This window comes from Dasypus novemcinctus, chromosome 6 (assembly GCF_030445035.2).
Source record: "Dasypus novemcinctus isolate mDasNov1 chromosome 6, mDasNov1.1.hap2, whole genome shotgun sequence".
Classification (NCBI taxonomy): Eukaryota; Metazoa; Chordata; class Mammalia; order Cingulata; family Dasypodidae; genus Dasypus; species Dasypus novemcinctus.
This window is the reverse complement of record NC_080678.1, coordinates 38,201,634-38,227,124: the sequence shown is the minus strand read 5'-3', so window position 1 is coordinate 38,227,124 and position 25,491 is coordinate 38,201,634. Positions and strand designations below refer to the sequence as shown.

General features: G+C 39.4%; 1 protein-coding gene across 2 annotated transcripts in view; it reads right to left on the bottom strand.

The window, feature by feature from the left end:
• The window catches only part of CNNM2 (cyclin and CBS domain divalent metal cation transport mediator 2), a 186,409-nt gene that overhangs the window by 20,522 nt on the left and 140,396 nt on the right, over nt 1-25,491 (bottom strand). For both annotated transcript variants that reach the window (XM_058298609.2, XM_058298608.2), the window contains exons 2-4: nt 11,973-12,116; nt 9,122-9,259; nt 6,964-7,133 (exon numbers count right to left, since the gene is read on the bottom strand). In XM_058298609.2, coding sequence (XP_058154592.1) covers nt 6,964-7,133; nt 9,122-9,259; nt 11,973-12,116 — 452 coding nt within the window. The remainder of the gene's footprint in view (nt 1-6,963; nt 7,134-9,121; nt 9,260-11,972; nt 12,117-25,491) is intronic.

The following is a 25,491-nucleotide window of genomic DNA, read 5'->3' as shown; positions in this document are numbered from 1 at the left end:
TCACTTCACTTATAAAAATGCAATAGATTAAAGAATTCTTGAGCTTCTTTTTGAACTCTAATATTTTATGATTCTGTAATCCTAAAAGTTTAAAAAACTGTCCAACTGTATTGTCCTCTCAATAGGAATTAAGCTTTTTTGGCAAGCAAGTTTCACAAACATCCAACAAAGCACACCTTTTAACCATTTATGCGTGTTGGCGGTTCTAAAAAGTGATCATTTTCAAATAAACCTATTGGGACACAAATTGATGTCATCTCCATGAGGAAATGGCTCACCTGGCTCAAAATCAATTTGAGTATCTTCTCAGATAATTTTTTCCCTATAAGGAAGGAACTGCATATCAATTTTACTTTTGAAACATTCATACATTTGCTGTAGTCTAGAATATCACCAGTAAAATCGGGACAGGACACAAAGGACTCCAGATATTCCCAAAGGAAAACTAGGGCTTCATGGTGGTAAAATGGTAAAGGGGAGAAAGCGTCCCTGTACCAAGCAAAGCTAGGTTTCCTGAATAAAGTTATCACAGAATCCTACGTTTCTTTGGGCAGAAGCTATTAGATAACCTAGTCTCAAAATTTCTAAGTCCACCAAGCAGTAAATATCTTTTGCCATACCTGCCCTCAACGTGGAAATCCTCTGCTCCCCAGTCAGTATAGGTACAACCAGAGCAGCACAAACAAGATGAAATCGCCAATGTGAGCCATGGACCCATGGAGACTGAAGAATTCCTCAGATATCATATGCTGAGATGCTTCTTGGTCTCCTGTTCCCTCTCAAGTTGAGTTTTTGTTTTAACAGTTTTTGTTTTAAAAATCACCATGACAATATATTTGGCAATATCTGACACCTGAAAAGAGGTGGCACAAACCTCAGACTGTGTTCACCAGCATTGCCTCAGCCCCCAGATGACAGCATCCCACAGCAGGTCTGCTCATGGCCATGGACTCAGGCTCAAACACACTCTAGCAGAACTTCTCAATCTGGAATCTGCAGGTATAAGTCCTGGGGCTCTGCAAGTCTGCTTTATTGGATTTTTTTTTGTTTTTTGTTTTTTTAAATTTTGATGGTCAAAAACTAATTCACACATATTTTGGACCATCTGGTTGACCATCTTCTACCCAAGTGCTGCCACCAGATGTCAGTGCCAGCTTTTGCAGTTACATTGGTACCAAGATGCACTACTTTGATCATCATGGCTAAGTCCTGCTACAAAATCAACTGGGAGCTTGTTAAAAATGCAGACTCTCAGCCCCCACCCCAGACTGAATCAGAATCTGAATTTTAAAAAGATCCCCAGGTGATTCCAAGGCACAAGGAAGTTTGAGAAGCACTGAGCTAAAGAGAAAGGAAAAGAATGGAACTTAACATGCAGATAACTCAGTCACATCCAGTAGAGGCCAAATAGCATAACATACTGGGCAAGCATTCAACGTGGAATGGAGCAAAGGGGTGGAGGTTCGCTCAGCACAGGACAAAGCCCGCACGAAAGCTTCCCTGCCATGGTTCCCACAGATGGTGATTTAGTAGCAGCCAAGCGATTATTCACACATTCAGAATTTAATATTAATTTGCAAGTTTGTTTTTGGTTTATAGTTGTATTTAAGAGTAATAAGCAAAAGGAGCTTATCACTAGTTTTTTATTTTCACATATTTAAGTAGCATAACTTTTTTTAAAAAAGAAATAGAGTCAATACCAAGAAACCAAGCAATTTTTTTTTCTTTTCTTTTAAAATGGGTATGTTATCTGCACTCTACACAAGATTGAGAGTCCACTACTATACTGGACACACAGACCCTCCTCAAATATCCTGCTAAGGTTTGGTGCTGAAGGCTTCAATTCCTCTTCCAAGAGCATGTGAAAGCAGCAGTACTGTCGAAGATGCCACCTGCCACCCCCACAAAAGAAGAGATTCCACTCTATATGGGGAAGAACCCCTTTCCATAAAAGTGTGTGGTCACAGCAATTGAAAAAAAAACATTAATCTGAGGTATGAAATCTATAATAAAAATTAACTCCAGAAAAAAATATGTTCCTATCAATTACATGGTTGGCAGAGGAAACAGCTATTCCTTTTGTTTTCCTATTATTCTTTGTATTTACTAACATTATAATCTGGTTTATGTGCTGTGGAGAACAATCATATTCTTTTTTTATTTGCTTATTTAGACATTTTACTCCCTAAGAGACCAGCAAATCCTTCACCATGAAACACCAACTATATAAATTATACAGAGATCTATTACTCTGATGCTTGATATTAGAAATGGTTTATAACAGTTGTAATACCTGTGCACATACTTTTTTTGCTTGGTATATTTTTGTACGTGCTTTCCACTTTTTTCATGACTACTAATGATCCCTCATATTACCATAACTCAATTTGATGAGCTATAAGACATATGGACTATTTCTCCTATAAATAGATGTGCTATAATATATTTGCATAGACAGCTCTGTAAAACACCTTTCTTTAGATTTGTGTGTATGAGAGAATGTCATTGTGCATTCACTAAAGCAAGGCTACCAGTTCAAAGGGTATGATCAGTTTTAAAGCATATTTTTCTTTTTTGTCCACTATTCACAGGGCCCTTTTTTTCTTTGCCTTTTTTAGATTTTTTTATTTTTCGGCTTGATTTCTAACATCAAGACTGGATAATTTTTTCAATTACTTTTCTGACATCTACGGATATAAGTGTAAGGGTTTGGAGTCATTTTTGGTAAATTTTGATTCTGTGGTTCTAATATTAAGCTAGCCCTGCATTCCTAAAATAACCTAATTGAGCCACAGTCTAAGTGAATAGCTTTGGGGATATACTGTTGCTCTCTAACTGCCACCAATTTACTTAGGAATTCTGCATCAATGTTTACAAGTGAATTTACCCAATAATATTATCAAATTGTAAGACTAAGCCCAAATTACCCTTTAAAAATGTATTTGACTATCATAGGATCTTGTCCTATCTGAATAATACACAAACTATGGGTTCTTTAAAGTTTAAATATTTGCCCCAGAAAATCTTTTAATTCTAACTGCTGTTTAGGGGAGGGAGAACTTCTCATTTTGTTTTTTCTCTCAAAACATTAATTATGCAAAAAGAATACTGATTTTGTTAATCTTTTAAAATAACCAAATCTTTTTATTTATGGATTGTAAGGCTTCTTCATTTTCAAATTTTATTTTCATGCCAATTTTTATTATTTAATTTGTTCTCTTTCCGTTTGTTACTTTGTTCTTTTCCTAGAGAAAGGTTTTTTTCCTTATTTGCCTAAAATAAAATCAGTATTAATACTTGGAGGAATAAAATTTTTAAAAACGTTGACACACATAATATGGTATTTACATTGTTTAATATTAGTCTTTTATGTTATCCTATATGTTTCTCCCTAGCCAGTTACTATTTAGGATCATTTTTAATTTGCCATTAATTCTATTTTCTATTATTACATATTTAAATACATGTTACATGGAAGCAGACTTGGCCCAATGGATTGGGCGTCTGCCACCACATGCGAGGTCCGCGGTTCAAACCCTGGGCCTCCTTGACTCGTGTGGAGCTGGCCCATGCACAGTGCTGATTTGCTCAAGGCACGCGCAAGGAGTGCACCCAGTAAGGACAGCTGCCCAGTGCAAAAGGAAGTGCAGCCTGCCCAAGAATGGCGCCGCACACTCGGCGAGCTGACACAACAAGATGACACAACAAGAAACACAGATTCCCGTGCCACTGATAAGGATAGAAGCAGCCACAGAAGAAAACACAGCGAATGATACAGAGAAAAGACAAGGGGGGGAGGGGAGAGGAATAAATTATAAATAAATAAATAGATATTATATGCACATGGTAAGAAATCCAAACTCTACAAGAGAGAAATAAGTCTCCTTTCTACTCTATTCCCAGTCCTTCAAGTTTCCTTCTTCAGAAACAACCATTGTTACCAGCTTCTTGTGTAACCTTTCGGAGAAATTTCAAACATACGTTATGTGTGTTTGTGTCAAAAAAAAAAAAAAAGAGATATAGATATGAGAGCATATTAAACAATGCTCTGTTCTACAACTTACATATAATCCCATTAAGAGAATTCATCACAATTTTATCTTTTCTCATATGCTTGTTTTTATTATGATGGTGGAAAAATGTTTCCACCAAAATTATGTTTCTATCCATTTCTTTTGAAAATGTATTTTGTTAGGTTATTTAAGGCATATAGTCAATAAAGTTATTTTCGCTATTTATTGTGCTTTCATCACTGTCCTCTTATTGGTCCCTCAATATATTTTAGTTTAAAAATCTATGTTTTCAGACCAAAGTTTTAGCATTTTTATACATATGTAATGGTAACTTATAGAAATTTCTCTTAATTTAGTTTACTGAAATTGTTTGTTTTGAATACATGGCTTTATATAATCTATGACTGAAACTCAAAAATTATGTGCTTCTATTTAGAATTGTATTCTAAACATGAATAACTAAAGTGTTTTTTCTGGAGTGGGCAGAAGAGCCTGTCTCACTGGGTTCTCTTCTGGAAAGACTGATACTTTTTTTTTTTTTTTAAGATTTATTTATTTATTTATTTATTTATTTCTCACCCCTTCCCCCCCACCCCAGTTGTCTGTTCTCTGTGTCTATTTGCTGTATCTTCTTCTTTGTCCGCTTCTGTTGTTGTCAGTGGCACAGGAATCTGTGTTTCTTTTTTTTGCGTCATCTTGCGTCAGCTCTCCGTGTGTGCGGCACCATTCCTGGGCAGGCTGCACTTTCTTTCGCGCTGGGTGGCTCTCCTTACAGGGTGCACTCCTTGCGTGTGGGGCTCCCCCACGCGGGGGACAGCCCTGCGTGGCAGGGCACTCCTTGCACACATCAGTACTGTGCATGGGCAGCTCACCACATGGGTCAAGGAGGCCCGGGGTTTGAACCGCGGACCTCCCATGTGGTAGACGGACGCCCTACCACTGGGCCAAGTCCGCCGCCAGGAAAGACTGATACTGCGGCACTCTTCTGCTTTACTGCTTTTGCAAGCAAAGGAACATGCTCAATAACGTGGCTTGATTTCTCACTGTTGGGTGGTCACACTTGAGGTGGGAATATATTTTATAAGAATGACATTGTGCCATCTAGTTTGACTAAGGGCTGTATGGTATCTCATCTTGTTACACTCTGGGTACCTCAGGTAATTGGCTATTCTGCAAGAACATGATATTCACCAACTCTAAGGTTTAAACACCTCCCTAAGTCTTTTCAATGAAGCACACATGCTATTTATAAAAGCCCCAAGAATTTATCAGTTTGACAAGTTCAAAAAGCTTGCCACATTTATATAATAGTTAATATATACCTATATTCAACACATACCTATATTTAACATAAGATAGGTATTCAAATACAGGCACATATATGTGAAATGCCTTATCAAAAATACCTTTATTTAAAAGGTTTCTTGTAAATGGACAGGGATTATGCCATTTCTCTTCCATAAAATTAACTTCTAGACCCATCAGCCAGGAATGGCTTTCTTACATACCAATAGGACATTACTGAATCATAACTTCCTAAGCATTAACTATATAAAAAGACAACTGAAAGCCACACAGTGTCGAATATGGCCACTGAAATTCATGATGTCAATCCTCAAAGTTCTCCTAAATAGCAGTCTTTAATGAAATTCAAAGCTTATATAGGTTTAAGGAATCTTCACATCTAGCTTTTATGAGAAACATGGTTTGTTCCCTATTCACAATAAATTAAATAAATTCCCAACAATGCCCTTAGAATTTGGATCTTGTATGTTTCCAGAAGAAAAGGAAAACTCACAATTTGGGGTTGAATAAGACTGAGGTTAATAAAAGAATCAAGCTACTGAATTATAGCAAACCTGCAAACAGACATTCTAAAGAAAGACTGTGTGAAAGTGACTTGTAACCAGCTAATCCATGGCATTTTTCTAGTTCCTCACTTCTGCTTCCAGACACCATGATACTGCCCAAGCATGAGGTCATACGTGGACACAAGAGACACAGAGATTTCTGGAATCTCTGACATCAGGACTCTGATAAGATTTATTTTCAAATAAAAAGAACCTTCTGAATTCATTTGGGTAATTAGGGCCTTGCTGGATTCATGTAAATTTTAGGGCCTAACAAATATTAAGTTCATTCTTATAGCAATGGTATCTCAATTAGGAAATAGCCAAGAAATTTAAGAAATCATAAGGTGCTAATATTTTTGTATTGAGATAAACTAAGATTTCCTGTAAAACAATTCTTCAATAAAGAGGTACAAGAAGTCAATAAAACTAACAGTTCCTTCGCTGTTATGTCTATCTTGGCCTACATGCCCAGGATAATCTATATTATAGGTGAAAGGGTCTCCTGTCAATTAAAGCACTAACATCCTCTACACGTCTCAGTATGGATCAACACCCCCTCCCTGTATAGTGGATTACGTTATAATGGGAAGGAATTAGGTATCATTGTCATAAGAAGCAATGATGATCACATCAGTTCCTTTGTAAAACAGACTGGAGTGAAAACAATAGAGAATTATTTTGATGGTGTTAAGGAAATTTTATAAGACAAAGTCTTAATGAAGGGAGGGAAAAAAAAAAAAGATAAAAAGAGAACCCAAGGAACCCATGCCAGCTAAATTTCATTAGATTTGGGCATGTATAGGTATTTTCCCCAAATATTCAAAAATACTAACCATCAAAGTTACCATTCTTCATTTGACTCAATGCCTCAGCAATCACTAAGTGCCTTTTAGTACTGGAAGTTAAAGTAACTAATCCATTGCTTTATATTAGATTTATTTTACACATAGGAAAACAAGGAGATTAAATTCTGACATGTATAAGGCTACTAGAAATTAAGTATGTCAACCTTCACACCCATTCACCTACAGCAGACCTCCCCAAAACTGGAAAGATGGATACTCAATGAGATCGAACTGCTGAATAATTCTTCTGACCTGCAAAATGAGAACGAAGTAGTCTACAGGTTTGTTTCGCTGGTAGAGGTAGTATTCTGGGGCTTTCTTGTTCTTCTCATCATACTTCAGTTCCTGGATGACATTGGGGTGCTTAAGCAGCCTTAGAAGGATCTTCTCTGACATCTGGGATGGGCTAAATGCTTCTACTTCTACAGATATAAACACAACTTGATATTACACTTCAAATGGATGGAAAAAATTATACTAGTAATTAAGGTGTTAAGATTAAAAAAATATATAATTGGAATCAAAGCAGTAGAATATGGATTAATGAGACTTCCATTTGGTGATCCACTGGGGGCACATTACCTGGGAGAAATTTTAAAATTCTGAATTCTCACAGTTGTATCCTTTAAATTTTTCGTTTTCAACCTGTCAGTTTCAGTTCTCATAAAAAGACCCTAATTTTCTAACTGAGGGACATGACGTTCAACCAGAAGCTCCTTGGCTGTCAGGACGCCCTTCAAAGCCACAGGAGTCTGAGTGTCAACAACAGCCAAAGGAAGCATCTAGGTGTGGGTTAGGGCCAGGTGCATGAACAAGGACGCATCACACCTCATCCTCCTATCTCAACTACCCCGAGACACTCTGGGGACAAAGGAAGAAGAGATTCAGAACAGAAGCAAGGCACGTGCACACCTCAACATGCACTCCGACTTGCTAATTTTCAAAAGGAAGCAACGTTGATCAACAATTACAAAGATACTGATTTTATTTAAAATTATGAAAAACAAAATTGACAGCTGCTACGCTAAAACTAGACTTTATATAATCTCAGAGGCAGAGTAGGATAACATTTAGTTTTAAATTGTGGTTCTTCAATGATTAGGAACAATGGTATCAGAAATAGAAAAAAATATAAAGTTAAAAATATTGTGTTTGTTTTAATTATGTATTATATATGAAAGTTGCAAACGCTGTAGTTTCAATGATTTTTTGGTAATAAAATGAAATTAGGACCTAGTAGAAATTTTGAAAAATACAGGAAAAGCTAAAGAAGAAAATAAAAATTATCTATAAGCCAACCACTCAGGTAACTGTTCTTAGCAATTTGGTGAGGATTTCTTTCCAGTACCTTCCCTAGGCAGGTGTGCCTGTGTATGTGGTATATGGGTATGTGTACACACAAAAACACAACAATAATTACACTGTACACATATCTTTGTAGCCTGTTTTTTCCCCCTACTTAGCATTATTTTGTGAATAGTTTCCCATTTCTATATCTCTGAAAACTTGGTCTTTAAAGAGTACATAGTATTCATCACTTGGCTGACATTAGCCATCTTTTCAAAATATTTTAAGTACATATCAAGCAGCTGAAAGATATTGGCTGCCCATCTTGGACACAGACGTGTTCTAGAAGTCACTAGGCACTTCCAGACTTTCTCACACTTCCCAAACCAACAGAGCTCACCCTTCACCTAGAGACCATTTGGGGTATGAGAAGGGTTAGTAATCTCTTAAGTCCATTCAACCTTGACCTCTGTGGAGCAGTCAGTGCCGGCTGGGCTGGTGGTTTTAATAATGTGAAAACTTGCCTCCTGGAATGGGCCCAAGTTAACAATCTGATCTGAAGAGGTCATCAAGAAATCCATGTCAAAGTTCTTAAAATTTCTGATTTCTGATTTAAACCATAAACGACAAAGATTTAATTTTGAAAATCTATTCTTCTTCCCAAATCATAGCACCTGTGTTACCACTGATGTCCAACTGTCGTTCCAAGGCAAGCTGAAGAGAGAATTACTCAACTGTCCCGTCAAACAAGGAGGCGGTGTCTGTTCGCATTGTTAGCCTGCTCCACCAGCTGGCTCTGCCATGGGCTCAGCTGGCAGGAGACGACCTGGCCTACAGTACACATGCAGTGTGGCGCTAACATTCGTCCTTACCTTTCAGACCAATTTTAAGTTACTGGTCCACCCCTGGTAAATGTCTCAGAGGGTTCATGCCGACACTGAACACAGGAGAGGAGAGAATTTAAAAAGAAAAAAACAAAACAAAACAAAAAACAAAACACAAAAGTGGCATTACTTATCACCCCATTTCCCAGTGTCCACCCCCAGCCCACCCCAGCCAGCAGTGGGTGAGAAACACGCTCCAGGGTTGGTACAGATTTCAAACTGTGATAAGCTGCACTTGCCTGTTGCTAGGAAACGGTGCATTGCCAAGAGAAGCTGTGGTGATATTTTAACCTTCATTTCACTGTCTGTCTGCTTAAAGGCAGAAAAATCTTGCTTTCTCTCCCGATGGGCCACTTTCTTTTTTGTTCTGTTATCAGCTGAGGGTGAAATGAGAAAAGAAAAGAAAAAAGGGAAATGCATTCCATTAGATCAGGGGGTCTTTTTGAAAGAAAGAGACAAACTCTATAAAGGCTAGACTGGCTCTTTAAATGTGAGAACGCTACACACATATCCCACTTGGAAAGGGGAAGGAAGAGAGAGAATTCTTGTCCAATCAGAGCAGCACTGGCATACACAAGCCAAAGTAATAACGGATAACCCGCTGCTACTATGGACACGTTGCATGAAGATCTTGACAGAGTCCATTAATAAGTAAATTATCAGGCAGATCTGGGCACAAACCCTCTCAGAACCTCTATGACCATGAAGCCATGGATTATCTAGCACTGCATGCGCTCAGTCTCATGCATCTCGCTCGGTTCACAGCCCAGTGGAAAACCATCACAACTACAGAAAACACAAAGGAAGTGTGTCCCTGCCTTTAAGACGCACCTACCCTCTAGTGAAAGAGAGAAACAAATAAAACTCCTATAAGAAACAAAAACACGTACAGAGGAAAATATTTCAATAATAATAATAATATCTGTTTACTTCATTTCTACTCTAGACCATGGAATTCTCAAGGTCAAGCAAAAATGAAGGTGACCTAGAACAAGGATTGGCAAATTTCCTGTGTAAAGGGTCAGAGAGTCAATATTTTAGGCTTTGCAGGCCATAAAGTCTCCATCACTACTATTCAAACTGTTCAATTCTGCCATGGTAGCAAAGCAGCCATAGACAATACCAAATAAGCATGGCTGTGTTCTAATAAAACTTTATTTATGCATACTGAAATTTGAATTTCATATAATTTTCATATGTCATGAAATGTTTTTCTTCTTTTGATTTTTTTTCCTAACCATTTCAAAATGTAAAAAACTGTTCTTAGCTCAGAGGTCATGCAAAAACAGATGGCGCTATAGTTTGCTGACCCCTGATCTAGAAGATGTCTAATGCAAAATCATGTGAGTGTTTTTTTGGACAAAGTAATGATCAAGAAAAAAACTAATTTAAAGCCAAGACCCCAATCATTTGTTCCCTCCCTAAGAACCACGAGTCACTGAATTACCGTTTCCTGCCAAGAGCAAAACTGATCGATTACTTTGGCTTTTGCTGGCAGAAGGTGATCATAACTTACAATTTACTTCTGCCTCAAATTCTTTTGAAAACCAGACAATATACATCAATACAAAATTTAATAATGTTCTAATGGCTATGGCAGTTGTCACTCCTGATCTATCTAAGATGAAGATGAGTTTCAGAAATATACCCAAAACCACAAGTTCAGCATTTCAAATCCGTTAGTCAAGTTCAGACAACACTTTCATATGAAATCAGTCTGATTAAGGTTTAAAGGAAGTTAAACTAATATTTATATAGAACTGAAGTGTAAACATAAGATCTCATAGATGTTTTAACTTACTTTCTTATGATGAATATTACCCTGGGGAAACATAAATATATGGAGACACACTTGGTATTAAACAGTCACTGGTGGAAGGATGAAAAGAATGTAAATACACAAATAACAATATTCTCTATTAAGAGACCTCTGCCTACTCTCCAAGTGTAAAAGGGTAAAACTGACATGGGAAAGTGTGTTTTCTAAGAACGCTATACAGTTGTGAGGAGAACACAGGATACATTTTCAGAAGTTAATTGGTAGCTAAATACAAAATTTATTATTTTAAAGGGGTCTGGAGGGCTTTCTCAATTTTAAAGTGAGGTAAATTCCATTCCAGTGGGACTGCATTAAATTACTCTGCTTTGAGCAAAGAAGGCTTTGTCCCCAGTCCCCAAGACTAATGTTAACGGTCCATTTCCCCCACTCCAAGCCAAGCAGAACAAACAGAGCGCATGCTCCTTCTCCATCCCACCACCTAGACCCCCAAACGTCTCAAGCCTTGGGCCATCTTTGGCATGATGACACTCTTAAAACAACCTAAGAGTGAGGCTGAGGAAAAAGGGTTAGAGTCCACAGTCCAGGCTCCAGGAGAAAGCCTTCAGACTGGCCACTCAGCCCGGGATCAGCCTATTCCTAGGCAAATGAGACATGGAGACGCACCTTCCCCCGCCTTGGTCGAGGAACGCCTTTGCCCTCCACCCCTAAATGAGGAGGCTGAGAAGCACACTCTCACTGCACCCTCCACAGTGTCCTGCCCCCCCATGCCCCCACCATGCCCATCCCCACTCTGGCAAAACTACATGTGCAAACCCTCCCTCTACCTCTGACACGCGGGGTCTGGAACAAGGAAATTTAAACAGTTGTTTTTCATCAATTTAACAAATCCCACTCACCTTTTAAACACCTGAATTAAGAACTTAAATAGAAACAAATTTATCTGAAAACAATTTACTTAGTTGAATAAAATGAAAATTTAGTAAAGAACAATTTCTTTTCACACATGTCAAAAAAGTTAAGCGGTAGATGCTGGACTTTTCTGGTCAGGGCAAGAAATGTCCTGACCACCGGATAGATGCAGCTGGTTTTCCAAGAAAGCCTCTTGACATTACAGGACCTGCCTCTTCTTTACCCTCTGCTGAAGGGATTGGGATACACTGATAGGTTTACTATACAAGACAGCTACGTGTACACACACTGCATATTTACAAGCAGAGGGAGACAACAACCTGGAGAGGTATCAGATGACTCATACAACATGACAAAAAAGCAAAGGTTTGGGGAAACTGCACTCAGACAATGCTACTTACTGTATAAATCTGTTTCATCTAGAATCTCAGATTTGATGATTTCTTCAATCACATCTTCTAATGTGACAATTCCCAGAACTTCATAAAATGGATCACCTTCTCCCTCATTGTTTACCCGCTGCACAATAGCCAGGTGAGATTTACCTTCAAGAAAAGAAAAATTTTAAGAGGTAATTGTCTAAAAGTCCTGAATAAAGTAATATATAATTGCGGTAAATAATAATAATAATAAAAGCAAATACAGATACCAAATTACCAGAGTCTGAGTTTCAGCATTAAAAAATATGGAAATATCACAAATGGGCAAGCTTCATGAGCCATCAAAAGTAAGACAAGGGGGAAGCGGACTTGGCCAGTACTTAGGGCGTCCATCTACCACATGGAAGGTCTGCGGTTCAAACCCCGGGCCTCCTTGACCCGTGTGGAGCTGGCCCATGCGCAGTGCTGATGCACGCAAGGAGTGCCGTGCCACGCAGGGGTGTCCCCCGCATAGGGGAGCCCCACGCACAATGAGTGCGCCCTGTAAGGAGAGCTGCCCAGTGCAAAAGAAAGTGCAGCCTGCCCAAGAATGGCGCCGCACGCACAGAGAGCTGACACAACAAGATGACGCAACAAAAAGAAACACAGATTCCCGTGCCGCTGACTACAGAAGCAGACAAAGAAGGAGATGCAGCAAATAGACACAGAGAACAGACAACTGGGGCGGCGGGGAAGGGGAGAGAAATAAATAAATAAATAAATCTTAAAAAAAAAAAAGGAAGACAAGGTAACCCAGAAAGGTGTCATCTCCATACACCACCATGCATCACGGTTCTTTGGCTCTTCAGGTATCCGGTCTTCAGTATCGTGAGCTCTTCCTTCGTAACCTTTCTAACCACTGCCATTTTACTTTAGGAGAACAGTTCTCAAAGTATGGTCCATGGAAACCTAGGAATCCCCAAGACCCTTTCAGGAGGTCAGCAAGGTCAAACTATTTTCATGATAATACTAAGCTACTATTTTTCTTTTCCACTGTGCTGCTATTTGAACTGTTAGTGCAAAAGCAATGGTGGGTAAAACCGCTGACACCTCAACGCACAACGGACAGTGGCGGCAAACAGTACAAGTGGTTATTATATTTCCTGCACCACACACTCAGTGAAAGAATAGTCAGTTTCTCTTAAGAGTGTTCTGAATGAAGCAGTAAAAATTATTAGTTTTATTAAATCTTGACCCTGGAGTACCTCTCTTAATACTCTAAGTGACAGACTGGAAGTACTATAAAACACTTCTGTTGCATTCTGAAGTCTGAGAGTTGTACTGAGTATAAGCACCTGTGCAACTGCTCGAGTTGTAACTAGCTATATTTTTCATTTGATGAGATTTTTATTTTAAAGAATGACCAAGAGACAAATTATCCAGATCTAGATATTTGGCAAACATTTTCTAAGAATGAGCAAAGTGAGCTGGTCGTGTAAAGAAAAATAACCATCAGCATTTGCTGCCAATGATAAAATTTGAGCTATCTAGCAAAAATCAAAATTTTGGAAAACTTGTATCTGCCACCAAAAAGCTTCACAACTTCTCAATAGTTAGACTTTTCTGATTAGACAGATCATATTAATAAATGTGATTTGTTTGATATTGTATAATGAAATGTGTCAACATTTTAAAAATGTGTGTAACTGTTGAACCCATATTTTCTAAATGACCATGATGTTGTAAATGATGTTACAAAATTATGTATGCATAAATGATCCATTAGACAAGAGAGTCTAATGGATTTTTTAAAAAATAAATGTTTTAATCTGGAATACTTTTAAGATTTACAGAAAAGCTGCAAAACTAGTACAGAGTTCCTGTGTAGCCCTCATCCAGTTTCCCTGTTATTAACATCTGACATTACCATGGTACATTTGTCAAAACTAAGTAACTGGGAAGTGGATTTGGCCCAAAGGGTAGGGCATCTGGCTACCACATGGAAGGTCCAAGGTTCAAACCCAGGGCCTCCTGACGTGTGCCCACGCGCAGTGCTGATGTGCACAAGGAGTGCCCTGCCACACAGGGGTGTCCCCCGCGTAGGGGAGCCCCACATGCAAGGAATGCACTCTGTAAGGAGGACTGCCCAGCACGAAAAAAAGTGCAGCCTGCCCAGAAATGGCGCTGCATACACGGAGAGCTGACGCAGCAAGATGATGCAACAAAAAGAGACACAGATTCTGGGTGCTGCTGACAACAACAGAAGTGGACACAGAAGAACACACAGCAAATGGACACAGAGCAGAGACAACTGGAGGGGGGGGAAGGGGAGAGAAATTTTAAAAATCTTAAAAAAAATAACTAAGTAACTGACACTGATACTTTCTTATGAAGTAAACTGGAGACTTGATTTGGATTTCTCCATTTTCCATTATATTCTCTTTCTGCTCCAGGATCCAATCCAGGGTATTGCACTGAATTTAGTTGTCAAGACTTCCCAGTCTCCTGTGGCCTGAGACAGTTTCTCAGTTTTTTCTTTGTTTAAATACTGTCCATGTACACCTTGTGGAATGCCCTCCAGTCTGGGTTCATCTGATGTGTTTCTCCTGGTGAGACTGGAATTACGGATTCCCAGCCACATATCAGGGAGTACATGAGCTCGACATGCCATCACTGAGGATGCTCACCTTCATCACCTGCTAAGGTAGTGCTGGCCAGGTTTCTCCACTTTAAAGTTACTATTTTTTCCCTTTCCCTAACTCTGCTCTTTGGAAGGGAGTCATTACGTTTAGTTTACCGTCAAAGCAGAGGTGGGGTGGGGAACAGTGGGAATTAAGTTTCACTTCCCAAAGAAAGGAATAATTATGTATATTACCTGGAATTCTTCTGTAGGTAGATTTTACACCAATGGATTTTAATGAAACAGAATATGAAATGTTCAATGGTAAAGTTTCAGATTCTACATTGCAACTAATCTTTAAGAAACGACCACCTGTGGAATTTTAGTACAATATCAAAGGAGAATATCCAAGATTGTCTAAAAAGGTTATTAAAATACTCCTTTTTCCATATACATGTATGTATAAGGCCAGATTTTCTTTGTACACCTCAACAAAACCAGTATGTTGCAATAAACTGAATGTAAAAGGTATGAGAATCCAGCAGTGTTCTATTAATAGATAGAGCTCTATAATAACAGAGTTGCAAAAAGGTAAAACAACAATATTCTTTGTACTAATTTTTGTTGTTGTTCCTTTGGAAAATATTGTTTCTTTAAAAAATAAAATGTTATTTATGCTAACACCCAATGGATTTATTTTTTGAAAATGAATTTAAGTAAACGTTTTAAATTTCTCACTTTTAAATTCAAATACAGTAAATTAAAGATATAAGCCACATAAACAAATGCTCAAGGGTCCTCAATAATTTTAAAAAGTTTAAAAGGATGCTAAGACAAAAAGTTTAAGAACCACAGCTTTAGGAGATGGCCAGGGGACGAGCATGAGCTCTGAAGTCAGACAGTCCTGGATTTGAATTTCCTACGTACTAGCTGTGTAACCAGGAGCAAACTACAAAACTTTCCTGCGTCTCAGCCCCATCATCTCTAACAGTAAGCTTATAATAACTGCTATTGCATAGGGCTGCTATAAAGATCAAAGATAACCTTGGTACAAAGACAATGCCTGGCATCCAATGGGTGCTCAATAAATGATAACTTTTATGTCATTAATATTTTTCCTCAGTTCTAAAGGCACCATTAGCTTATTACCAGCTTAGTCAAAGAAAAAAACCCCATTATATTAAGTGTACACAGTGATTAAAAGATCCATTTCAATTTCAGAAAGATCACCTCTCAAATTCTTAAATTCATCTCTCAAACTCCAGTATTGGTTCTTCCCAATGTAAGGCTTGTGAGGCATCTGAAATATATCCATAAGTTAAGCCAAGTAGATGTGTCTGGAAACTTCATGACTAATACTTAAACATTTTTTTAAAAATCACAGGGTAGCTTTTTTGAGGGGGTAGGGATAATGGTGAGGGCTTTAAATGAAGTTTACATAAAACTTCTACATGGGTGAGTTCACTCAGACATAGCCAGCCAAACTAAAAACATTTTCTGAAGGCTAGTTCTGATCAAGTTCCCAGCACTTATTTAGAAACTGGCTTTGGTTCTGTAGGTTTGTCAGCCCTTTTCTTATTTCTGCAGTCTAAGTCAATTTCTGCTCTGCTTCAGACCCCTTTGTAGGCAGCAGTGTCTGGAAGTCTATAAGTTCAGATCATTAGACAATTAGGCATCCTAACAATTTTTCATTCCTAGTCTGCTCACGCTCAAAGAATGAAAATATTTTGAATAAGTTAGACTAGGAGGGAAACTTATCAGCAACAGTTATAAACACTGCATCAGGTCAAGCCAATTCTAGTCTAGTCAGTTCAGTCTGTAAGTCCGTAAGTTTCTCACATCTGCTTTTCCCAAGGACCCAACATAAGCAGTTAAAAATTCTTGGTGAATGCTGTCTGTCGAAAGTTAAATTCTTTTGCTATTCCCAGCTTGTGATCATTTAAAAGGAATTTTCCAAAGCAAGGTCTAATATTAGACTCAAAATGAAGTTTCCATTCCACTGAGGCGCTATTCTCACCAAAGTAACTACCGCATAATCAGATTGTCTTGGAGCAATTCGTTTAAATGCAGATGGACATACTTGAAATACCAGCTTGATAGCGCCAACAGATCTGGCTGGAAAGGGCCTTACTCAAGAAGAAATTATTGATGTGAATTAGGCTTCTTAGATAGAAAATTATGAAATATCTTTAGCTAATGAATGCCTGTTTGCTTGGGAGCTCACTTGTGTCCATTCCCTCCTCACCTCCAATGTTAAGAACTTCTGCACTACCCCAGAGCCATATTCTTTTAGCTCTGGTACTCCTGGTGTGAAGTCCTGTTTTCTGATTCACCTTCTCCATGTAAAAAGTGACATCCCTTTTAAATGTCAATTGAAAGAAAGCTAGAGACTAATTTAGGGACTGTATAACACAGTGAACCCAGAGGTGACTGAGAATTGTGGTTAACAGGACAAATACAAGATAAAATGGATGTACATCACTATTGCAGGATGGTGGGAATGGAGAAGCATGGGAAAAATACAATTTAAGTAACCTATGGACTATAGTTAACAGTAATACTGTAATATTCTTGCATCAATGCCAAAGATGTACTGTGTTAGTAATAGGAGGGTATGGAAAAAATATCCCAAATGTACATTATGGACCACAGTTAGTGGTGATAGTCTGATGATATTATCTCATCATCTATAACAAATGTTCCACAACAGTGTAGTGTGTTGGAGAAGGGTTGTTGCATGGGAATTCTACATGTGTACGTGATTGTTTTGTAAGTTCACAACTCGTGGAATAAAGGAAACAAGTGACATCCCTCCTCTCCACTCATGCTTTCAGAGAACAGTCACATGACACACCTTCCCCACTTAACCACCCACCGCAGGGAGTTGAGTCTTCAGGCCTCAGCAAGGGATCCAGCAAAAGGAAAATGCGATCCGTTTTCCGAGACAGAAATTTCAAAACCTGAGCTCAGATAGGGTTAGTTTTAACCTGAGTTTTGGAGCAATTAAGTCAGGATTGATAGGAAACGGATGTGGCTCAACCAATTGGGCTCCTGACTACCATATGGGAGGTCCAGGGTTCGATGCCCAGGGCCTCCTGGTGAGGGCAAGCTGGTCCACGTGGTGAGCTGGCCCACGTGGCGTGCCGGCCCACCCTGGAATGCCGCCCCATGCAGGAGTGCCCCCTGCGTGGGAATGCCACCCAGGGCAGGAAAGCCGCCCCGTGCAGGAGTGCTGGCCGACACTGGAGCAGCAGGATGACGCAACAAGAGACATAGAGGAGAGAAAATAAGAAGACGTAGCAGAAGAGGGAGTTGAGGTGGCGCAGAAGAGTAACTGCCTCTCTCCCACCCTGGAAGGTCCCAGGATCAGTTCCCAGAGCTGCCTAATGAGAATACAAGCAGACACAGAATAACACACACCGAATGGACACAGAGAGTAGACAATGGGGGGAATGTGGGAGGGTGGAGAGAAATTTGAAAAATAAATCTCAAAAAAAAAAAAAGTCAGAACTGAAAGCAGAAAAGCAACTTTGGGAAAACTGGCCATAAACAGATAGATTCTTAACTTCCAAAGGAAAGAATGAAAATATAGTAATCAGCAAAACATGTAATTATAGCTACTTAAATAACAAAAGTTTTTTACTATACATAAGTTAAATAAACTTGGTGACTTGCATAAGAACAAATAAAGCATAAATTGTGAGCCCTACACACAATTAGGGCTTAGAGAGAGCCTTTTTTGCTAAATGGAAGAGGTCCTGCACTACTCTAAGCACTTTGGACTATCCTGAAACCTACACTTGTGGCCTCTCTCCTCAGTCTGGTTCTAGAGATGGAGGAAAAAAGGGAACTCCTAAGAGAATCTAAGCAGGCCTGTTTTCAGAGTTAAGTCTCAGTTCAAATTCAAAATCATATGCAAGATATTAAGAAACGCTAATCTAGATTGTTCATATTCTGAAATCTGCTATATGCTAAGGCAGGACACTTGCACAGATAAAATCACAAGAACCATTTCTTCATTGAGAGACAGACTAAGAAACTAAAATATAATCTATCTAAGATAGAATTAGTATCAAATTTCTGCCCCTGCCTGCTAATCAAAGTCTATTATTTAGGGAAGCGGATTTGGCTCAATGGATAGTACATCCGCCTACCACATGGGAGGTTCAGGGTTTAAACCCAGGGCCCCCTGACCCGTGTGATGCGCTGGCCCACCCGCAGTGCTGATGCACGCAAGGAGTGCCATGCCACGCAGGGGTGTCCCCCGTGTAGAGGAGCCCCACATGCAAGGAATGCGCCCCATAAGGAGAGCTGCCCAGCACAAAAAAAGTGCAGCCTGCCTAGGAGTGGCACCACACACATGGAGAGCTGACACAGCAAGATGACACAACAAAAAGAGACACAGATTCCTGGTGCCACTGACAAGAATACAAGCGGATACAGAAGAACACACAGTGAATGGACAGCGAGTAGACAATTGGGGGGAGGGGGTGGGGAAGGGGAGAGAAATAAAAGAAAAAAAAGTCTATTATTTGCATATTTCCCTGGATTGGTAAACTAGCCCCCAAATGGTGGTGGGTTATCACATTTTGCAGACCTCACCACAACCCTAAGTTCAAATTTTGAATGACAGATAACATATGCATTTTGACTTGAATAATCAACAGTATAGCGATTAGGCTGACAAAGGGTATCTATAACTGCCTGATGGAAGCATGGACTCGTTTGTTTTCATATAAGACTGTTATCAATGAAGCAAAATGGAACAATAGACAAATTAATTGAAATAGCTAAGGAAGTAAGCCAAGAGGGTGGATGAAGAATGGAATTAGGAACAACTTGACACAGCTGTACTAATAAAAAGTGGCATACAGTAAGTAGTCAAAGACCTAATAATGTGAGCACAAGGCAAACAGAGCCTGTGGGGTCCCAAAATGCCACTCAAACAGCAGGAAGAAAATAAACAGAAGATTCAGTAATGAGAAACTCAAGCCAAACATTCTATATTCCCCATTACTGCTGTGCTGCACAACTCCAGGGGGCACCCTTAACACAGAATGCCATATCGAGCGCGTCCCCTAAAGTTGCACAATGCTGTGGGGTCCCTTCACTAACAAAAGGCAGGGCGAATGAAGCATTTGAGTTGCCTTTGTTTTTAAAGGACTTCCAGTTTATCTAACATAAAAATTCTAGTTATGACTCAATAAGTAGGAATCATTGAAGTTCCTACTTGGGAACTTTATGAGCCTAGTGTAAAAAGAAATATATGCTTTACAAAGTAGAACTTAGGTCCCATATAACTAACAAACAAAATGAGATGATGGGTGAAAAAGCCACAAAAGGATATGTACATATGATGCTTATATTCATTTCCTATGGCTGCTATAACCAATTATCAACAAATTTTAATGGCCATACTCAAGATCTCCCAAGGAAATCAGTTTGCATGTTAATAGTCAAAGAAGTCAATAACATATAATTAGAATTTGATTTAGTCTGATTTGCAAAAAGTGAACTGATTAAATGAGTTAACAAATTGAGTATAACTTATAAGCCATAAAACACTATGCTATGTATCAATGAACTATCACACAATTTCCACCTATTCATTCAGTAAGTGTCTAGTGAAGGCCTACTCTGTACCAGGCCCACACCACAAGGAACGAAACAAAGCACTAAGTCCTCAAGGAGCCTACATTCTAGCTGGGGACAAAGACAAGAACAGAAACAATGAAAAAGCATATCAGATGGTGCTAAATAAAAATGTAGGGGTGGGGTTACATTTACTATAGGATGATGAGGGAAAGGTCTCTCTCATAAGGTTCAAAGTTGAAGGACAAGAAGGAGCCAAATGACACAGATACGGGGCAAGGTAGGATGTTCCAGGTAGAGGGAAGAGGAAAGGTCCTGAAGAGGGAGAACCTTGACAGGCTTGAGAAGAAGCAAAGAGACCAGTGTGGACGGACAGAGTGAGCAAGAAGGAAAAGGGTACAGATGAGGTATATGCGTGTAGGGAGAAGGCGGGGGAGGATCTTGTAACCATTCTGAAGATTTTAGCCTTCACTTTGAGACGGGAAGTCACTCATTGGAAGCTTCTGTGCAGAACAGGGTCATGATCTGCATTACATTTTAAAAAGCTCACTCTGACTGCTGGTGGGAAGGGGATGGCAGTGGGAAAAGGCAGAAGCAGAGAAATGTAGTTAAGAAGCAATTTCAGTAATCCAAATGAGAGGGGATGGTGGCTTGGACCAGGTGATGAAAGGTTCTCCGATTCTGGATATATATCTTAGGTAGTACCAACAGGATTTGATGATGAATTGGATGTGGGGGCAGCAGAGAAAGAGAAGAGTCAAGGCTGACTAAGGTTTTTGGCCTGAGCAACTAGAAGGGTAGAGTTGCCATTTACTAAGGAGGACTACGGAAGAAATCAGTTTGGAAGGGAGAAATCAATTCAGTTTTAGGCATGAGAAGTTTGAGAAGTTCCATCCTAGTGGAAATGTCAATTAGGCAGTTAAACACATGAGTCCAGAATTCAAGAGGAGAAGCGGGCTGCAGACCAAATACTCGGAGTCATCGCTGCTCAGATGGTAGTGAAAGCCAGAAACCCAAGGACACCACCTAGGGAGAGGGTATGGAGAAGAGGTTCTGGGGTTGGCCAAAACTTTATAGGTTGGGAAGTTGAGTTACAGCCAAAAGGGAGACTGAGGAGTGACCAGTGGGGTAAAGAGAGAATAAAGAGAATGATGTCTTGGAAGCCAAATTTTTAAAAAACCGTTTCAAGAAACAAAGATTAGCCAAAAGTATCCAATGCAGTAAAAAAGTTGTGAGAGATGATTTTGGTGACAAACGCTGCTCAAGGAAAAAAAGGTCATAGACGAAGAACCTGAGGATTACAGATTAGTGACAGGTTTAAGGACTTCTGAGTCCCTGTCCAGGTGACTTCCCCCACAGCTCTTCCTGCTTCTCACAGGGAGACACAAACTGTCCGGCTTCTGCTAGGGAGCCTGAACCAGAGAAGAAAGGCCTGTCATTAGGAGAGAGTGCAACCTGTCTATTAGGGAACTCCCTCCCCAAAGCACACTTCCCTCTAAATCCTCACCTCTAGGAATGACACTACTAATTTCCAATCATTCAAGCTGAAAACCCTGAAATCACCTTTGCCTCTTCTCTTCCTCATTCCTTGCCATCTCCTTTTTTATCCTTTTCTTATTGAAGAAAACATACATGCACACACGTACATAAAGTGTTTAAAATGCACAGCACAATGTAATCACTACTTTGGCTTCTATCACCGTTAATTCATTTTACATATCTTTGAATATCCTATAAATGGAATAATAAATCATGTATCTCTATTCTGTTTGATATTAATCCATGTTATATGACCATGGGTTTTTTGTTTGTTTTTGCTGGTCTGACCCATTAAACTTTTAAAAATTCAATTTTATTGCTATATATATTAATAAAGCATAAATCCATCCAAGGAGCACAATCAGTGGTATTCTGTATATCACATTTGTGCATTCATCACCCCCAATCATTCCCAAAGCACTGTCATTATTCCAATAATAATAATAATAATAAACAAAAAATAAACAAAATGCATCACCTTTCAGTCTCTCTACGCCTCACCTGTCATACATGGCTGCTATTCTTCTTCCTTCTCTCTAGTATATTTGTATTCATATTTTGTAAAAACAGTCTTATATATGCAATATCACTCATCTTCATATTTTACATGAAGTTTTACTATCTGATACAGTCCCATATTACAGTTTTTAGCTTTCCTTCCAGTAATATATATGATGTTAAGACTTTCCTTTTCAATCACTGTCATACCCATACAATAGCGCTGCTAGTTAAAAACACCATGATATACTTTAACCACTTCTATTCATTTCCAAAGATTTACAAACAACCTTTTTAACAATTCTGCACAGACTTACCCTCAGTTTTCCATTCTCTTCCCTCCTTTTATTTTCCGGTGACCTATATTCTAATTATTAACTCCATGAGTTTACACAGAATATTTAGTTCAAAATAGTACAATCATACAGTATATGTCCTTTTGTGCCTGGCTTGCTTCACTCAACATAATGTCCTCCAGGTTCATCCATGTGTCATATGCTTCAGACTTCATTTCTTCTTACTGCTGCATAATATATCATTCTGTGTATACACTGCAAGTTGTTTATCCATTCATCATTTGATGGACTCTTGAGTTGTTTCCATCTTTTGGCAATTGTGAATATTGCCGCTATGAACGTGGGTGTGCAGATGTCTGTTCATGTCTCTGCTCTCAGTTCTTCGGGATATATACCTAGTAATGGTATTGCCAGGCCACACGGCAAGTCTGTATTCAGCTTTCTTGGGAACTGCCAAACAGTCCTCCATAGTGGCTGTACCATTCTATATTCCCACCAACAGTGAATAAGTATTCCTATCTTTCCATATCATCTCCAACATTTACAATCTTTTGACTTTTTAATAGCGGTGGTTTGTTCCTTTTTATTGCTACATAGTATTCATTGTAGGAATTTACCATTATTTATCCATTTTCCTTTTAATGGACATTTAGATTATTCCAACTTGAGTCTGATATGAAGAAAGCCTCTGTGAACATACTTGTATATGCCTTTTGAGGGGCAAATGCATTGATTTTTCTTGGGTATACCCTAGGAATGGGGGTCACTGGGTCATACAGTAAATGAATATTTAGCTTTAGTAGATATTAAAAGTGTTCTAAAAGTGTTTGGACTAACTTACACTCCCACCAGCAATGTCTGAGAGTTCCAGCTGCTGCATATCCTGGCCAACTTGGTACTGCCACTCTTTTCAATTTTAGCTCTGTCCCTCACCCTTTACACCACTGAACTGCTAAATCCTATGACTCACAATTCCCTTCATTTTACTCCTTCCTATAACGTAACTATACTCTCTGGTGTAACTTGCTCTCTGCTTTCCCAGTCTCATGCCCTTGCACATATTGTTCCTTCTGCCTTTGATGCTCTTCTCCCAGCTATTCTCTGAACAGACGCTCTCTGTCTCTCAGGATATAGGACTTTCTACTTCATATTATAGTTATCAGCTGTGCCTGTTTTATCCTCCTTGAGAGTAGAAAGAGTGTTCCACTTTTATATTGCACACAGCTTTAAGCATATTCCTCCTACCATAGTAGGTGGTCCACAGATGTCTAATTGGGGAATGGCATGGAGATTCAGTGGGGGTCAAGTGCTAAAATTATCAAAGACTGAAGAAGTGAGGGTCGTGGAAAATGGGTATCATCACAATGAGGACTGGATGGGAGGAAAGAGGATGGGAGGATAGTAGTGATGGCAAGAAGATCATAGAAAGCCTTCCTCATCACTCGCCTTGCGTTAGGGAGATTAGGAGATGAGGACTCCACTGGAGGCACAAGTGGAAAGATACTGTGAGGAGATAGCCAAGGTTCCACCAAGTAAGGAGAAAGGAGCTTTCAGGGATAAGTTAGGACACAATTGGGATACAGAGTAGCAGGCAAGACTGGAAGTACCAAGCATGGATGACCTGCCTGAAATCAAACAGAAGGGCTAAGAGGAGTCAGGGCAGTAACCACGGGCTGCAGGAGGGAATGGGGCAAGAGGATGGGGATGGGAGCAAGGAGCAGGGAACAGGTAATAGAGAGAAGAGAAGTAGCCAGGTATGTCACACATACTGCGGTCTCTTCTGTAGGCTGCCTCTCCCCAACCCCAGCCCCTAACTCTTGGTTGATAGCAGGTCCGTAAAGGATAAAGAAATCACACGGTAGTCCAGCAACATATTATCTCATGATGACTGAGTGGCAGTACAGCTTCAGAATAAGGCAACTGATTCTCCTACTGTGTTTTTTGTCATATCTAGAACACTGTTCAAGTCCAGGTCCTGCATTTTACAAGAGAAAACTGAAATGCATATAGAAGAGAACAACCAAGATACTGAAAGATGCATAAGCTATGTCACATTAGGCACAATTAAAGAAACCAGAGAAATTTAGCTAGAAGAGAAACCTGGCAGGTAAGAGACATAACATCTTTGCAGTTCAAATATTTGAAGACACCAGAGTCTTCATATATCTGAATTGCAAAGTAGTCACCTGGTTCTTGTGTTTCCTTGCCCCCAACAACTTGTTACCTGTACCCTTGTACCTCAATTTAGCACAAGTTAACTATCTTCCTGATTAGAGTACAAACTCCTTGATGACAGGTCCTCTATTTTACTCATCTTTATATTATTCCTCATTCCCATCCCTCAGCTCCTGCCAAGTAGAGCACAACACAAAACAAGCCTACAGTGTTGCTGAAGTAAATGCCAAAGCTATTAGATGGATGAAGGTTTAGCTCTATTTTCTATAGTTATTTCCTAAAGTCAGAACAAGAATCCGCGGTTAGAGGTCATGAGAAGGCAAATTTTATCTTAACATATAAAAAAAAAAAATGCTAACAATCAACACCATTCCAACAGGGCTAGGTTGTGCTGCTCTGAGGGCCAGGAAGTCTAATCCCCAGTGATGTCTAAGCAGATCTGCCAATGATATGAGCTGAGGTTGCCCTGGATGACCTCTGAGATACCTTCAAACTCAAGAAGGTTAGGATCCTGAGATCCTGTTAAACGTAAATGGTGACAAGCATTGTCACCTTTCTCTGTTTAAAGAGGGCATCATAAGACAGTGGAAAGAGAAGGAAAAAATTCCACCCAAATATCCTACCAGAACCTCAAAAAGCATAAAAAAAGTTCATGCCTAGAAAATCAGCTCTGCCTCCTGCATTTCCTGTTTCTATTTCCAGTATCATTCTAGTCACTAGGAAATCTCAGTGCTCTCCTTGATTCTAATTCCTAGTATCCAAACCCTAGGAACCCCCAAAGCCCACTCATTTCTCCACAGCTCAGGCCCATCCTCCCTTCTCTCTCATCCTAGTCTCATAA